This window comes from Etheostoma spectabile, chromosome 6 (genome assembly GCF_008692095.1).
Source record: "Etheostoma spectabile isolate EspeVRDwgs_2016 chromosome 6, UIUC_Espe_1.0, whole genome shotgun sequence".
NCBI classification, from domain to species: domain Eukaryota; kingdom Metazoa; phylum Chordata; class Actinopteri; order Perciformes; family Percidae; genus Etheostoma; species Etheostoma spectabile.
Window position 1 is genome coordinate 27514660 of NC_045738.1, and position 17975 is coordinate 27532634.

At 40.2% G+C, this 17975-nt stretch overlaps 2 protein-coding genes across 2 annotated transcripts in view; both read right to left on the minus strand.

Annotated features, from left to right (window-relative positions):
- The window catches only part of ankdd1a (ankyrin repeat and death domain containing 1A), a 21390-nt gene extending 12645 nt beyond the window's left edge, over positions 1 to 8745 (minus strand). The window contains exons 1-7 of the mRNA XM_032518486.1: positions 8564 to 8745; positions 6662 to 6765; positions 6374 to 6472; positions 4348 to 4446; positions 4049 to 4153; positions 3727 to 3825; positions 441 to 539 (exon numbers count right to left, since the gene is read on the minus strand). Coding sequence (XP_032374377.1) covers positions 441 to 539; positions 3727 to 3825; positions 4049 to 4153; positions 4348 to 4446; positions 6374 to 6472; positions 6662 to 6765; positions 8564 to 8597 — 639 coding nt within the window. The 5' untranslated portion in view covers positions 8598 to 8745. The remainder of the gene's footprint in view (positions 1 to 440; positions 540 to 3726; positions 3826 to 4048; positions 4154 to 4347; positions 4447 to 6373; positions 6473 to 6661; positions 6766 to 8563) is intronic.
- Positions 8746 to 11144: 2399 nt separating this feature from the next.
- The window catches only part of plekho2 (pleckstrin homology domain containing, family O member 2), a 38088-nt gene continuing 31257 nt past the window's right edge, over positions 11145 to 17975 (minus strand). The window contains exons 4-7 of the mRNA XM_032518484.1: positions 15220 to 15324; positions 14971 to 15069; positions 13301 to 13615; positions 11145 to 12606 (exon numbers count right to left, since the gene is read on the minus strand). Coding sequence (XP_032374375.1) covers positions 11242 to 12606; positions 13301 to 13615; positions 14971 to 15069; positions 15220 to 15324 — 1884 coding nt within the window. The 3' untranslated portion in view covers positions 11145 to 11241. The remainder of the gene's footprint in view (positions 12607 to 13300; positions 13616 to 14970; positions 15070 to 15219; positions 15325 to 17975) is intronic.

Genomic DNA, 17975 nt, shown 5'->3' on the forward strand with positions numbered 1-17975 from the left:
GGGGGGGGGGGGGAGTATTTAGGCCTTTATTTGATATGACAGGTACAAAAATGAAAGGGGAGAGAGGGGGTAATAAAATGCAGCAAAGGGCCCCAGGTTGGAATTAAATCCACGGCCGCTGCGTCAAGAACTGAGCCTCTGTTAATGGGCCATTTGAATGTTTTGTGAAGCACTTTGTAGGTGGAGTTTGAAAAGTGTTCTATAAACAAAGATTATTATTATTATTATTATAAAATCTGCATTGTGAACCACCCATTGTAGTGCTCTTGCATGCTCCTTGAGGTGAAACCTCTTGCAGGTTTTTGGTTGTATTTTTATTCTCTCCAAAAGATCAATTTTGACCTTTATTTCTCCACACACAGACAGCCAATTATGCACCACAGTCCCTCTAACTAAGTAAGACAAATTGGGCCTGGGAGCATGCAGCCCAGTCCACTCACTATGTTCCTCTCATCCACGTCCACTCCAGTCTCCACCATCTTCTGCAGGACCTCAGTGTGCCCACACTTGGCTGCTAGATGCAAGGCTGTGTGCTCTTCCTGTAGTCCAGACATGACAACATGTTACAACTATAAACCCATTCTGAGACCACTTCCTTCACATAAAGCACATCCACCAAAACAAGTCAACAGAGGCTGTCAACAACTTCCTGCTTTTAAGGTCTGAACCAGGGGTCTGCCACGTTTTTTTTTAAACCATATATTGTAGAAAATGTCGCATTTTAAACTGGGCCTACAATAACGTTTGGGTGGCCTAAAGCCTTTATACTAAGTTATTCAAATAATAAATGTTGGCATGATTTTATAAATCCTCTTTAAATGTTACACACACATACTGTAGGTTGCACAGTGAATTATTTATCTGTGGGTGGCTAACGTAGTAATTATCTGAGGCCAGTGAGCCGTTCATCAGTTGTGGTATTCTAATACCTTTTCTAAGTGATCTCAAGGCTTGCGGATTAGGTTTGGTGTCTTTTCCCCTTCTTTTTTAACAGTTTTGGTCAAATTTGCATTGCTACCACTTGGAGTGGGAAAGCTAAATATTTCAACAATTACTCTATTATTTTACCAAAAATGTACCAATTTATCAGTTTTATTTTTCAAAGAACGCCCTTTTGCAAAAGTCTGTTTTCATCTTTTTTCAATGACACTTTTATTTCATGTCATGTTGGAATTTCTTTAATGTCACTTTTCCTAATGTCACATTAAAAAGTGACGTTATATTATTTGCAGATCAGACATTGGATTAAGAACCAAACAGTAGAAATATTTCCAAATAAACCAGAGGAAACTCTGCTTGAATCATGTTTATTGGTACCAACGTACTACACAAAAGGATACTTCATCGTTTATAAAATTGTTCTTGACTATTCACCAGCTTATGACAAGCACTCAAAACAATCTAAATGGGAGTTGGACTTAAAGTGCAACTATGATGACAAAAGCTGGAACAGATTACTAAATTCTTCTCAAACTATATTAACATCAACAAAACATAGACAAATTCAATTTAATATTCTTCACCGCATATATTATACCCCATATAGGCTGAATAAGCTGAATGCTAGTATCTCTGACAAATGCCAGAGATGTAAGATGTCTGTAGGGGATCTTCTTCATATGCTTTGGAATTGTGTGCATTTGCAAATCTACTGGAATAATGTAATTCAGGCAACTTCATCAGTTTGTGGGCTACCTTTAGAACCTGACCCTAGGATATGGATACTTGGAGATGTTATGTCTTTGAAATTAAATTCCTGTAAGAAATACTTTATTTTAATAGCATCATCTGCAGCAAAAAAGTGTATACTTAAAAATTGGAAATCTATGGAGCCTCCAAACCAAAAACAATGGATCAACGAAAGTTGTCGTACTGCACGCTGAAAAGATTCTCCATTCAATACGGGGGACATTGGCTGAGTACGACCGATATGGACTCCTTCCTGGAACATCTTACCAGCCTAGATCTGAGAGACTGATCTGGAGTGATCTATACGGTCTTGTTTATTTCCTTAATATTTCTATTGTATCCTTTACTCCTTTACCTGACCTTTAAGCATATGGATAGTGCTAAATATAATGTTATTAAGTGTGTTGCTACGCATAGAGAGAGTGGGTGGGGTGGTGTATTTTCTTTTTTTTTTTTTTTTTTGGGTGGGGGGGAGGGAGTGGAAAAAGGGGAAAAAAAAAAAGAAGATTATTGTATCCTTGATGTAGATTCGTATGGACCATATTTGAATAAACATATTATTCTAAAAAGTGACGTTATACCATTTGTTTTGCCTATTTATTTTTTTATATTGAACACTTTGGAGCTCCACGTCTCTTAGATGTTGAAAGAGAACTCTGATGGAGTAATAGTGTGGTACACAGTACATGGTAACCACTAGGGGGGGGGGGGAATCACCAAACGCCTCCCGATACGATATCATCACGATACTTATGCCACGATACGATATAATTGCGATTTTAAACATATTGCAATATTCTGCGATATATCGCAATTTAGAACCTTTTTCCGACTTCTAATTTTCCCCAATTTCAGATGATGTCCCCAAAAGGAAACTTTGTCAACATCTGTTTTGTCTAAAAAGAGACATTTCTCTGTTTGTTCATGTCACTTCAATTTTATTGCGGCAAAATGGGACAAACTGACCAACACATATATAAAGAAGAGGGGTTCTTGACGCCTGTGTATCGATACACTATTGCCACTGAAAATATTACAATGCTATGCTGTATTGGTTTTTTCACCCTACCCCTAGTGACCACCAACCATAGCACGTGGCTGGCTCAGTCCCAGTGTACTTTGAGCCAGTTGTAGGAAGGAACCGTACCAGGAGAGTTTGGCTGGCCTATATCCCTGCCCAGTTTACACAACACATCCTGCTTAATGCTCTTTTCTTGTTTAAAGACGGCTTTATAACTCCAGAATGATGGATGCATTTCAACTCGTGCTAGCCTGGCCAAGGTGTGGTGGTGGCAGCCTAACAAATAGAGCTCAACAGTGTGGCTCTGGAAGTAAAAATCCCATTCATTTTTTTCTCCATAAGGATATTTATTATCAGCCATAATGTCTGAACCATCCGAGGTAGACTGACCACGAGCTGTGAGATTGTGAAACAAAGGTTTATGTCCCTGTAGAAGCTAGCCGTCTGTATGAAATTTAAAAAACAATTTGCGACGTTATGGAGAAGTACTACACTACCCACAATCCTAGGCGTAACAGTGGCGTGCCTGTATGTTGGAGCTCTCTGTTACCATGGGAATATTTACCGCACCCCTTGAACCTGGAAACGGTTAGCGAGCTGCAGCCATTGAAGTCTATGATAGTTTCTCTACACGGTCTTGTACCTTTTTTCAGTTTTTAAAATGTTATTTTGTGCCAAATCAAATGTTTTATGGTCCCAATTCATCTCGTAGCTGGTTGGCTTGGATCCAGGCTTAACACTCTTTATATAAACATTTAATGAAACGTCAATGGAACTATTGAATGAGGGACCGGAGCCATGGGCAGTCACTGTTGAGCTCTATGAAATGGTGAAGTATCAAATTCGAGCTGTGCAGTATTTGAAAATAACTTAACAATGTGAACATGTTTTTTGCAAAACAGCCTTGTGTGATAGTTGTTTGCTTGAGTACAATTACTGATTTGATGTGTGTGTGTGTGTGTGTGTGTGTGTGTGTGTGTGTGTGTGTGTGTGTGTGTGTGTGTGTGTGTCCCTACCTTGTCCTTTAAACCATGTGTGCAGCCCATTCCAATCAGAAACTCCACCACTTCAAACTGTCCATGTTCGGCAGCCAGGTGAAGTGCTGTCTTCCCTAACTGCTCCGAGAGACATCAGCAGTTAACACACTTCTACTGTTCCATTCACCTTCATTTATTGGCCTATTGCCGTTATTCTGACAACACACAGCTAAAGGTTTGTTATAGTAAAGACATGGAAGAAAAGGGAGGATTTAGAATCATATCTTTGACCAAAAGACAGTTCTTTTCAAACAATGCGTACATCTGTCTACATTGAAAATAGTGTCAAGCAGGGAGTCACCTTGTCAACTCTGTCGAGACAGATGTCTTCCAGGTCCTCCATGATGAACTCCAGCACTTTGATGTGGCCTCGCTGGGCCGCACAGTGCAGCATAGTCAGACCATCCTAACACGCACACACACACGCACACACTTTTTATCCAAAGGGACAACTGCCTCTGGAGCAACTAAAGGTTAAGTGCCTTGCTCAGGGACACATTGGTTGATATATGTGTGTGTGTAAAATAAGAGAATTGTTTTTATTCAAATGAATTAAACAGATAAATTGATTATCAAAATAAAGTGATTCGTTGCTCTTACTTTGTTCTCACAGTTGAGCTTCGCTCCACAGGACACCAGAATCTGCAGGACCTTTAGGTGACCAAACCACGATGCCAGAAGCAGAGCATTCATGCCAAACTGTGGACAAACATTTAGAACTGTTATATGACAGTGAAGCTCTGATAATACAAGTACATGAAGTAGAATATGCCCTCTTCTAGCCCTGGTCTGTCTCTGTCTTACTGTGTGGTTGATTGGTTGTTTAATGTTAGAAAAGTTCCTAACGGAGTTAAAGGGATACTTTGCATATCTTCAAAACGGCTCCAGCTAGTCCAAAACGCAGCTGCTCGCCTTTTAACTAAAACAAAAAAACGTGAACACATAACGCCAGTCTTGGCCTCCCTCCACTGGCTACCTGTCCGTTACAGGATAGATTTTAAGATTTTATTGCTTGTTTTTAAGGCCTTAAATGGTTTGGCGCCATCTTACCTGGCTGATCTCTTATGCCTCATTCTCCAGTCAGAACGCTGAGTCGTCAAATACTGCCCTTGGATGTCCCTAGATCAAAGCTACAAAAAGGACAGATGGAGCCTTTGCAGTGCCCCCCCCCCCCCCCCATGGAACAACCTCCCCATGCATATTAAAGTAGCACAGACCTCACAAACGTTTAAATCGCTGCTTAAGACGCACCTGTTTGCTGTAGCTTTTAACCCTCGTTAACCTGGATTCTGATGTTTTAAAGTGTTGTTGTTTGTCTCCCTGTGATGTATTTTGGTTGGAGTGATTTTTACACTTGTTATTTATGTATTTGACATCAACCCTGTTCAGCACTTTGGTCAACTGTTGTTGTTTTTAAATGTGTTATGGAAATAAAATTGACATTGACACTGACATTTTGAAGTGTGGGTGCATGAGGTACTTCCAGAGTCAATGTATTGGCCACAGTAGATGGCAAGTGGCACGCCCCCAGTTTGGGGAAGCCGGCAGGAGTACAGCAGTCTGGATCGACGACGGTTCATTTACCAGATAATCGCTCTGGATCCTGTGTCCGTCGCATCGCAGAACTCCATTCGTTTCGAGAAACAACAACCACCTTCGAGCTAGCAAGCTACAGGCTGAAAATGGCATTTGTTGCACATTTGGATCGTGCAACACGGCCATCCTGCTTGGTTCTTTTTGGGGATGATTGTAAGGATTTACAAGGAATATGTTTGCAGCGTTTCCTCTCTAACTACGACGTTTTGGGACCGATTGGTGGGATAGTTGTGGACAAAGTACACAGAGGGATACACTGGTAAGAGCAAATGAGGTTTAACCATGTATCCAGCTCGTTTAAATGGCTCACGTTACTGCGTTGTGTGAACAGTTAACTTCATTAAAAATTGTATATGGCATTTACTTTTGCAGGGTGCAAACTAGAGCCCGACCGATAACGTTTTTTTAAGGCTGATACCAATACAAATATTAGATTATTTAGAAATCCTATATGCCAATATATTGGCCGACATATAGTATTTATATTTTTTAAATCCAGAAACGCGTTACAAAACATAAACAGTTTTCCCTAACATTAGTTATTTGTAATTATCTATGAGTTCTCACTAAAATAATATGGTAATAATTTGTTTCATTTTCACAACAGAACCGAGGAACATCAAAATATATTGAAGTTCTGATAAATAAAATATAAAAATACAAATAAAATAAAAAATACAAACTTAAGATATGAAACTTAAAGTCCTTTGAACAAAAACACATCAGTGTTGCCAACAGGGACGTTCCGCTGAAGGAGTTTCTAACTCCACCCATACGGCCGACGATTTCTTGTGAGGCTTCAAAGAAAAGGACGTCTAAAAACACTAAAAAACATCCTAACAAAAACACTGCTTAAGATGAATTCTTTTAGGAGTTATTTGGTTATGTGAAAGATGAAAAAGGCGCCAGCAAATGTAAAGGCTTTTATGACCAGGCTAAGGGTTGAATCACTACAATTTTATATGTTAGGGAATGAATGAATTCAGTTGTAAATCGTCACTGGGATCTCAATAATAACATGCATACATACAGTGTCCCTCTCATCAACGTCCGGGTCGTGGCCCAGTAGGAGGCGTACAGCCTGTTCGTTCCCAGCTCCTGCTGCCCAGTGCAGGGCTTTGCGGTCTATCTGTTCAGAGACAGGAAACAACAACTCAGTTTATAGGTGGCCATTCACAGAGCTGACATTCACCTCTGCTTTTCTTCCCGTGGAAATCAAAAAGGCCGCCGTGAAGAGGACCTATAGAATTTGAAAGCAATGACTGGTTTAAGGCCCACAAAAGTGTACTATTTCCTGTTGGTCCTATAGCAGACATACTTTATTTTTGGCCTGGACGTCCACACCTTTCTTGATCAGTTCCTGCATTTTCTCGGGGTCGTTCCTCTTTGCAGCGTCGTGGAACTCCTTTTCTGACCACAGCACTGTCAGGAATGATAGACAACGAGGGATATCAAAGGGTTAAGGGTGTTAAGGGTGCACGCCATCGCACTGTATGCAGTGCCTAAGAATCGGGTATTAACCCTGTTTGGCTGTAGTGGTGTTGAGAAGCACTGGGCATCATGTATGACAGAGGACGGCCAGTTACTTCATGTCCTATGGTCCTGTGATAAGGTCCAAGAATTTTGGACCGGAACACGTGATAACCCATGTCTGATTGTAGGGACCCAGGTTCCATTTAGCCCAAGAGGATTCTATTCTAGGAGATGGGTCCATCCTAAGAAGCTGGGTCCAGGCTAGTTTAATGATCGCCTGACAGATTCTTTTAAGAGGATGGAAGAATGAAGGGGTGCCGTCAATCCAGGAGGGGGCTCGTGAGATGGCTAGGGTGGCGGCGTTTGAAAGGATGTCATGTAAACGGTTTTCAAACAAGGGGAGGGGGGTGCATTCATGATATATCATTAATATCGGTATTGCAATATCACATGAGTGCAATATTATATCAAAAGAGTCCCCATTAGTATGCAATATTTTTTTTTACTGTGTGGCAGAATGTACACAAAGAAATAGATAGAGACAACAAAATGGAAGGAATCATAAGTGCATGATACCATCAAAAAAAGAATTATTAATATGCCAGAGCTAGCCAAACAAGCATGTTTTTGCTAGAGGCAGAAAGTAAAGCACCAATGCTATAACGTATTATTTGGCCGAAGATATGACGCCCATCCACACAGTGGATAAAAAAGGCTTCAAGAAGCTTCTTAATGAACTAGATAAATATAAATATATATATATGTATATATGTATCTCTCCCAGGTAGCTATCCCGCGATTTTTTAAATGGCGGTGCAGGCAGAGTTTGAAGTCGGATAGATTGAATATTTTTCATTCCTGTGGTCCAGCTGAAGCCGTATATAAGTCTCACTGAGCACTATATTGTTATGAATCTATGAATATTTTTACCACGCATTGTCACGTAACTTTTGCAATTTTAAAAATGTCGCCATTAATATCGATATCGGAATATTCCTTATCCATTTATCACATTTTGTCTATATTGTGCAACCCTAGTTAAAAATGAATAAAACATGTGTAGCACAAAAAAAGAAGCACTGAGCATCCCATTGCACTTGGCAGATGAGTACAAGCAGTGGCTTTTAATACAGGTGTGAGCCACTGCATGCTGGACTTATATGTTCTTAATTACATGCTCTTGATAATGAGAATTTAACACTAGAAAACAAGTCCACTGAGCGACTGCCCAATAGCCTTTGCCATGTCTTTAGACAAGCGTAGACCTAGCTACGTTTATATTACAGTACGGGTGGCCGGGTTGTAGCGGCGGATAGAGCGGGCACACAGATACTGAGAGGTTTGTACCTCGACGCAGAGGTTGAGGGTTCGAGGCCGACCTGTGACATGCATGAATTCCCCTTTCTCACATAGCTGTCCTGTAAATAGGATAAAAATAATAACCTTATAAAAAAAAACGTTACAATACGGTACTAGTCAAATGGTAATAAGGTTGAAAATTACCCCGTGATGTATCAACGACGAATGAATACTGTGGTTATAACGTCGTATTCTACAGTTAGTAACGTTACAGTCTACCTTGCTATCGTGTGAAACACTTTTGGAATGCAGCTTCCATACCATTAAGTTGAAGAAGTCTAACATATATCCCTGTCTGGTCAACGGACATCCTGCTGCCGCTGCCGACAGATGACAGGTCGGTCGCTCCCCTTAGGCTGAGTGAAAATAAATGCTGGTTCCTACTTACAGATATCATCCTCCGACGCCAGGTCATCCTCCATCTTTGTTTGGGTTTTAAAGGCTTTCTCTCCTCCACTTTCTCCCCTCTCTCATGGTAGTGCTATCGCATAGTATTTTTTTCGGTTAGTGAAAAGAGGCTGGACGTTGTGCCGACCAGTTATTTCTGTTAAACTCATGGTTAAGTTACGCAGACAAAGTGTGAAAATAACGACTTCCGCTCATGACCTTCAAAATAAAACGAATGTTCTATTTGTAAAGTTGAAACATCCCTTTTTAGTAACTTTGCTACTTCCGGATAGGGCCAAAGGTTGCAGCTATCTTTTACATAATCAATTAATCAATTACTTTTTTATTAATTGCTTGGGCTATAAAATGCCTCTCACAGTTTTGAAAAGCCCAGGTTTATGTCTCCAAGTTACTTGTTTTGTCCAAAATTCAAAGGCAATCAATTTAAAATTATATAAAATATAGAAATGCAGAAAACCCTTACATTTAAAAAGCTTTAATTTAAAAATTATACATTTTCTGTTGATGAACTAATACAATATTGTTTCAGCATTAAGGAGTGTAAATCCTATTTTAGTTGTGAAGACTAAAATGAAGTTGGTAGGTTTCAGCAAGGTTTGAAAACACATATTTCTAAAAGGAAACAAATAATAGAGAATAACCCTTAGAACACACGTAACAATGTCTAAAAAACACATTTGCGGTGCTTTCTAGAAGTACGGTATTAAAGACACAAAGCGTAAACAGATAGTTTCCCTTTGTTTATTTTGGCAATAGCACACTTAACCAAAGAGTACAAAAGTATATCTAATGTTTGAAAATATTCTTGCCTACTCTAAATGGCATGACATAAAATAGTTTTTAACACTATATCGCATCTTTTAAGAAAGCATTGGACACGAAAAGGGGAAATTCTTCAGAGTTAAGAGTTGACTTACTATCCCTCGTATAATCAAATGAACGTGAAGTCAAACTGTAAGAGGGGTTAGTGAGAGCCAAAGGGGCTGCTACAAGCTCTTTGTTCTGTGCAATGTACAATACCATTAACATTAATATCGTAACATTAATATCAAAACTGGAATCATTCTAAATATGTGGAGTAGCAGTTTTTCATTTTGATTTAATTACATGATTAGTCTGAAAAGATTAATTTCAGAAAGCTCCTGTGCTAGGTCCTCATCAACACTAAACAGAACAAGTAAAAGTTTAAAATATGTACAATATAAATTCCCTCATATGAACTGCCAGCAAAAACATAGTATCTAAAAATGTGGGAAAAGGCCCCTCGAATCCACAAAGAAGATTAAACTATTAAAACGTTGTGTCATTTGGTATTAACACTTTTGAGTACGTTTTTGTATGTTGCAGTACTGCTTTGCCATTATATTATTAATTCTCTTATTAACTTTCAAGTAATCCGTCTCGAAGATGTCCCAGTATTTCATATATAACAAGAAATCAACAATACACAGTAGAACATTAAGCATTACCTTTAGCTGCAGAGAAAGTTAAAATAATTGCACTTTGTTAATTATGAGTGAACACTTGCATGTGCTGCATAACCATAAAAAATAAGAAATTTCTGTCATTCTGTCCAAGTCCATCACATGGCCGTTTGCTAAACCCTGATCCGTTATTATCGCTACACCTGTCAGGCTTCGGTTCCAGTCAGAGGAAGACAAAAGCAGCTTCTCATTTCTTGCCGGCAACCGTTGCCGGGAACTAGGGGTGGGGAGGTTGCTCAGCGAAAAATAGACATATTTAACCATATTTAAAAATTACACACATTTATTTTATACTCCCTTTCATTACAATTAAATGTAATTTGATTTAAAAAATTTGATTGGTAAGATATAAACACATAATTTGATCAGAATGAATCTGCTAATTGTGCCAAGGGCTGGAACTCATTCATGAGTGAAGATAGTAACCTTCCCAGCGGGTCAACAGTACAGACGGTAGCTTGTCTATGACATGGCACGAAAGCGCATTTTGGATTTCTTCATAAATCAATCACAGGCTAAAAGGCCTGAGTCAGAAAACTTAGCAACCATAACCGAAAGGAATAGCAGCAGCACCTCTACACCATCACTCCCACAGCGACCCTGCTAGCAACAGACGACGAGGCAGCTAACTTTTGATTTAATTTAATTCAGTGATGGGTTTTATACCCTTCTATTTTGTGGCTCAGTGCTTGAGCTTGTACTATTCTGTACCGTTGCCGGAGCTTTGCGCCTCAAAATTTGCTCCCGCGCAGGCATATTATATCAGCTAGCTAAACAGGCTACTGTTAGCTCAGCAAGTTGTTCAAAACTGTAAGAAACACATTAAATATAGTGTGTAGTTTCTGGCAACCCCATGAGAAATTCTAAGTAACGAAATCATCACTGTCTGCGCGTCCACATCATACAAGCCCACGCGTTGATTCCATACGGACTTCTGGCTTCTACATGGACGGGACACACTATTTTATTTAGAAATTCGGGACAATTCCATATTTTAAAGGACGGGTGGCAACCCTAATCGAATATCATGCAAACCGTAAAGTATAAAATCCAAAGCTTGACAAGCTTGCTGTGCCTATTTAAGCTTGCTAAGCTATGATTGGACAATCACTGTTCAGGAGAGGGGTTTAGCGAATGGTCAATTCCAAGTCACCCGGCTATGACTGACATTCATTCACCAGCTCTTCCTGATGCTTGGGCTCTTTGCAACTTTCAGTTTATTGACTTCCCTCAGGACATTGTCGGCTGTCTTCAGCTTCTCCATGGCCGTGAGCAGCAGATCCTCCGGTTTGCCCTCCCCGCCACCTCCCCTCTGGGACTGGGACACTCTGCTCAGGAGCTCCCTCGTCTTTTCCATCTCCAGCGCCACTTCAGTCTCAAGTTCCGTGACACGAGGAGCCCCGTCGCCTCCAGCCCCAGCTCTAGTATGCGGACTCGCCGGAATGCACACTGGAGAATCATACAGCAGATCTCCAATGGAGGTGGACCGGACCTTGGTTGAGGGTTTGAGAGCAGGAGTGGGAGGCTGTGAGTGCTGAAAGGGAAAGACCTTTGGTCTAACCTGAGGCTTGGCTCGGGTCAGGCTGAAACTAACAGGGATCTGAATGTCACCCTCGCTGGCGTCCAGCACATCCAGACCAGCTTGGCTTGCTCTCAACGCAGCCGTGGAAGCCGCCAGCGTGTCCTCACTCCCGGAGCCTTCGCTGTCGGCGTCCGAGTGCTGACCGCTGTCTACAGACTTCTCCTCCGTCTTCTTTTTCTTCTCCCCAGACAAGTGACAGAGCAGCGGACTCAGGCTGAGGCTGTCCTTTACCGGGTTGTTCAAAGAGACAACTATTGGCGGGGCTTCACTCTTGGGTAGTACCTCTTCTGCTGGAGGAGAACTGGCTGAGGTACGTGAGGCGGTTTGCAGTAATGCAGCAGGGTCCTGTCCCTTGTTGGTCTGTGTTATAGTTGTGCTGTCGTCTGCGTGTTGCGTGTGGGGCTGAACAGGTTTCTCAGGCTTTTTCTTGGGGGTTAAAGAAGCACTGGGGCTCTTTCTGAGTGGCTCATCGTCGGATGCTTTGTTAATACCACTACTTATAGTTTCTTCTGATTCTTCTTCAGAAACCTGTCCTTGGGACCTGTTGCTGGGACTCTCAGGTTCATCATCTCTGACACTGGGTAGAGCTTGTTTAGAAACAGACCGGTCTGGCTCATCTGTTTCCACAGCTGTTTCTGTCGCCTCCTCCTTATCGACTTCTTCCTTCTCCTTATATTCTTCAGCCGTGCCTTGGACCACTTGGTCTGACTCCACAGCAAGATGGGAGGGTTTCTGCTCTTTCGATGGAGGGGTAGGAGGGTGGGAGTTTGGCCTGGACTGCGGGGCCTCTGCGAGGTTGCCCATGGAGCTGCTGGAGCTGGGTTTGTTGGGAGGGGTTGGTGGTGGACCTGTCTTCTTCCTGGCATCGGGATTCTTCTCAGCTTTTGCCTCCTCTGGAGCTTCTTCAAAAGGCGAGGCACAGGGCTTTGCTTCTTTACATGGAGACATAGGCAGGACCTTGAAAAAAATGACATAATATGTTAAACAGAAAAACATACACAAATATTTCTGCATCAATTATAAGCGTTATTTACAGGATGTGATTTCCTGCTGGGGTCGCGTGGGATTCCCCCTTTTCTGGTCTATAGTTCCCTGCCTCTGTTGATTATTTTTTTCCACGGTGGAGACACAATGTTTCCCCCCCTTAAAAGTGATCATTGCTATTTCCCCAGTAGACCATATACAGTATTATATACCTAGAAAAGAAGTATTTTAAACTAAGCAAAGCACTGTAACCTGAACGGATAATAGTGAGATAGCACGATGCTGTGTTTAGCCGCTACAGAGCTCCGTCGTATCAGAGGCAGTTGGTGGATGTGTTTAGCCGCCAAAAGGTGACTGTGAGCCGGCTACAGGCATCAACAGATGACGCTCCTTTCAGGGGCCGTGGTATTGGAGTTTAGGCGAGACAAAGTGAGTGACATGCAGCGATGACAGTTAAAACGACTAGTTAAGTTTAGGAAAGAAAAGTCACGGTTTGGGTTATAACACTCATCTGAGGAACAAACAAGCGTTTCCTGGGTGAAAGTATTTTGTTTTCGCTGCAAAGTGATCTCTTCTCTCTGGCTTGAAAGCACTGTGTTTTATGTTGCCACCACGTTGTGCTATTTCCTTTTAAGATTATTTTACATTGAATCTCCCCCCTTCCCACCTTTTTCTCTGGGCCATCATCCTCATCCAGTTCCTCCTCAGCTTTGTAACTGGGCTTAGCCTCTTTGATAGGAGGCATGGGAGGTTTGATGACCTTTTTCTGGGGGCTGACTTCTGGCTCAGAATGAGCTTTCTCCTCAGCCCCTGACTGTTGCTCCGCAGCTTCACTGGCGTTGGATGGAGGAGTTGGGACTTTGAGTGGCTCTATTGGGCTTTGAGCGCCATCAACACTGGTATGATGGGTCCCATTAGGCATTAAGGCATTCTCAAGATCAAGATCCAAACGCTGGATACCATCAGATGACATATCAGCTACCTAGAAGAAAAAATATATCACACAGACAAGACATTTAATTGAATTAAAAACCAATATACCAATTCTGTTATGTTACACAAACATGGACTGGTTGCTAATAAAAAAAAAAAAAAGGCGTGATGAGTCGTGTCGTACCCATACAGAGGCTGATTAGGGTTATTTATGTTTAGAGTCAAAATTCTGAGATCTTTTCTCAGATTTCTTATTAGAAATAATCTTAGAATTCTGACTTTATTCCTGACCGAATTATGAAGAAAACTTAGAATTTTGACTTTAAACCTTAGAACTCAATTAATCCATTTCACGTGGCCCTAATGATTAGGGAAAAAAGGACCTAATCCTACGTTTTTCTTTTGAACAGAAATACAGTTTCCATTCCCAGATGTGTTGTTCCAATCATTTCCATTTTGCCTTTAAGCTGCTGTCAATGAAACTCAGCACTTCCTGCACAGATGTTTCACAATAAAAGTCTACCAAAAAGGGAAGTGATTATGAATGTGTTGACTTTGGTTGAAAGTAGCTAAACAGCGGTCAAAAAGCAAAGTAAAGCAAAGTAGAATCAATGCAAATTAATTAGTGAACAAAAACAATATTTCTGTTAAACAGCAATTGGAATAATGATTATTATCTAAAAATGGCCAAGACATCAGGAAAACATGGAAGTGTGGAGTTTGTATTAACAACACAATAAAACAAAAGCAGATCAGGACAGAAGGATGTTTTCCTAAAAATATATTAAAATATACCGGTACTTTATACATATACATATATATATATATATATATATATATATATATATATTATATATAGAGTAATTTATAGTTATTGTAGTTAGTTACTAAATAGTAATTTAGTTATAGTTATTTTAAATGCACTTAGTATACACAGACAGTAACAGTAATAACTGATATTTGAATTTCTTGAGGGGTCTTGAGCTTTTAAATTCAGAACCACAAGAAAATAATTTATGTGAACTACTGTATGTAAATATCGATCTGGCACAAAACCATCAACAGGAATGGTTTAGTTTAGTCATTTAGCAGACGCTAACAGAAATCACACATTAATACCTTCTGTGTGTGTGGCCGTGTGTGTATATATCTGCTTGTGTGTCTGTGTGTGTGTGTACAGTATGTCCGTATGTGTGTATGTGTATGTGTGTGTGTGCGTGCGTGAACCAAAAAGAGACCCATCCAAACGAGAAGAACAAGAAACTCAACACAGAGCTGAGATCCACATCTAAACCCACTTACGACAGTAAGTGAGCTGCAGAGCTAACCACGCAGTGTCTTGTTACACACACACACACACACACACACATGAATGGATTCTCACATTCACACACACAGACAAACCTCTTTCATGTGTATCCTGGTCGGTGGCCGCCGGTTACGGTTCGCTTTAGGCCTTGTCCGAGTAACATGCTCTAAATTACTGCTTTCATCCACCGTCACCTGTGAAAACATTAAACCCATTCATTGCCTCTGCCACTGAATCCATTTGAGCTTTTAATAGCTAAATGTGTACACAAACTCAGTGAGGATGCCACTGACTGGAAGAGGGAGACCCTTATGATTCTGTGTGGCCATGACACAGATGTTTACCTCATCAAAGACTTTGTTCCTTGCTCGATTGATGCCATCGACCAGAGCTTTAATCCAAGCCTCCTTCTCCTCTGCAGTCTGAGCTTGGAACTTCACATCATGGACCTGTCAGTCACATTTGTATTTGGTCAATTTATACATGTTTAACATGTTAAAAAAATATATATACACAAAGCAAAACTAACAAGCAATTAAAAAGGTGTTAACAACAAAACAAAAACAATAAAAAAAAAGAATAACCAATGGGATCCTCAGCAATATAGGCAACAAATAAGCATCTCAAATAATATTGTTCATGTTCTAAAGAGGTAGGTTTGTCCTAATTCGTATTCATAATTTATAGATAATAGAAACTGATTGAACTTGGAGAAGAAAGTCAACCCTTTGGACAAGAACAAAATAGTCTGAACAGATCAACCAAAACCATTAAACAGTCTGCAACAATAAAATAAACAAACAAAACAAATCACAGCTCTAGCTAAAAGACATTCAATATTTTGTTTCTGAAGTTTTTTTAAGTTACATAAAACAGCGTCAGCTGTTATTATAGCAGTATTTGGTTTGTGGAAGACTTAGGTGTATTTACATAAGTATTGGACTGGGTTATTTCGGGGTCCTCCCTCAAGAAAATGTTAAGTTTTTATCATATATGTGTCTTAAGCATTGGAAAAGCTAGAGCAGATGATAAATAATACTCCAAACGTTTAAAGACAAAACTTGCTGGGCGCCGGGGTATCTCACCTGGTAGAGGGGGTTTGACTCCACCCAGCCCTTTGCCAAATATCATTCCCCCCCCCTCTCTCTTTTCCCTTTCAAGTCTAAGCTGTCCTATACAAATAAAAGTTCAAAAAAATTCCCAAAAAACTAATCTTCAAAGGCAAAACTTGCTAAAGAAGTCCAACTACAATCATTAGATATTTAATTTAGTCTTGATGCTCACATTTGTTTAATAGTCATTCTGCTTAAAATGGTCAGAATAGTTATTCCAAAACAAGGTTGGTTATCAAAGTTGTTTCCTTTCTCCAAACTCTTTTTCTGTTACATCAGAAGAACTCATCCAACACACTCATTCTACCGCTTCAAACGTCACACATTTCGGACTATCTTAACTATTTTAAATGTGGAAAAGCAGCCACAGGTTGGTTGGTTGGGTTTGAGATACGCTGCTGCTGGGCTACTTTAATAAAATTGTTCCGCCACGCAGAGACAGAGCAGCAGAGGGTTACCCCGGAGAAACCAAGAAGCAGCCAAGTAGCTGCACACACACACACACACACACACACTTTATTCACACTGAACCACTCCTATAGACTACAAACTACCACGGATTCAGTAAACTCGGGGTTTCACAAATAGGAAATGATAAATGTTAAATGATGGTTTATCAACACGCACTTGTGTAACATTTCCCTTTTTTACTTCCCTTTATTGCGAAAATGACAAAAACTATGTTTCCCAAAACCCTTAGGTTTCGTCTCAGCTTACATAAGGCTGAGAAAAAAACAACTCATAGAAAAAGTAGAAATAGGAGCTCCATGGTAGGGCTGGCTTGAAATAATCAATTCTCCAATTCAAATCTTTGTTTGAGTGATCTAATATTGATTAATACAATCCCAAAATGTAATGACTGTCATGTTAGTTCTGACTCCTGTTGAGTAAAAAAAACTTTAAAAAAACGTTATGGGAATCAATTCCTAACGTCAACATTAACCTGGTGCATCATTAGACATATCTGAGGGTTGCTTCTTGCTTGTACTATTTAGAGCAGAAGTTCTCTGATAATCTCTTTTAGTATCCAAGCTAAGTTGGTATTGTAACTGATATTTCCCTAACCTAATTGATATTGAATTGAATTCTAATTGAAAGAGAAAAAAATTGATGATATTGAAATGTAATCCAAATCAGGAACTTGTTAATCATCAGTGGCTCAAGCCTCATTATCATTTCATTTGATTCTGGTAGTCCATAAAGGGACTTTCGTAGTTTATTCAATATTTTGCACTTATCCTCTGTTATAATAATAAATACATAGTGTATATTCATTGTTATCCAGTGAAATTATTGATTTGATGTTATGGTTGCCCCTGTTAATCAGAATCCAATCGATTCAGGAAATCATTGGCGATACCCAGCCCTAGTCCATAACGGTCAAATACTCCACAGATATTTATGATATATGCTATTTATTTCTTGTCTTTACCAAGGTTATTGGAATGAGTTTTATAATTCTCATCATCATCTATTTAAAGTACTTGTTGTTATTACTATAATCCAAAAACACTATTACAGGTACAAGCCATTACAAGCCACAGCCAGTGTTTCAAAAGTAAATGGATTGTATTTATATAGCGCTTCTCTAATTAAACACTAGACCTTTCAAAGCACTTTTACATATTAGAGGAACCCTTCGGCATTCACACACATTCACTCACTGGTGGCCGAGGCTAGTGTACAAGGTGCCACCTGCTCATCCGATAAACATTCACACACACGTACACGCTGATGGCGCAGCATCGGGAGGAATTTGGGCTTCAGTGTCCAAGAACACTTCGACGTGGAACTGCAGAGCCAGAGCTCTAACCACCAACCTTCTGATCGGTAGGCATTCGCTCTACCGCCACCAGGGCCGCGCAATATAGGGCTGGGCGATATAGAGAAAATCAAATATCACAATATTCTTGACCAAATACCTCAATGTTGATTGCGACGATACTCTATGGTTGACTATTGGTGCTTTAACAAAATGTTATTTACAC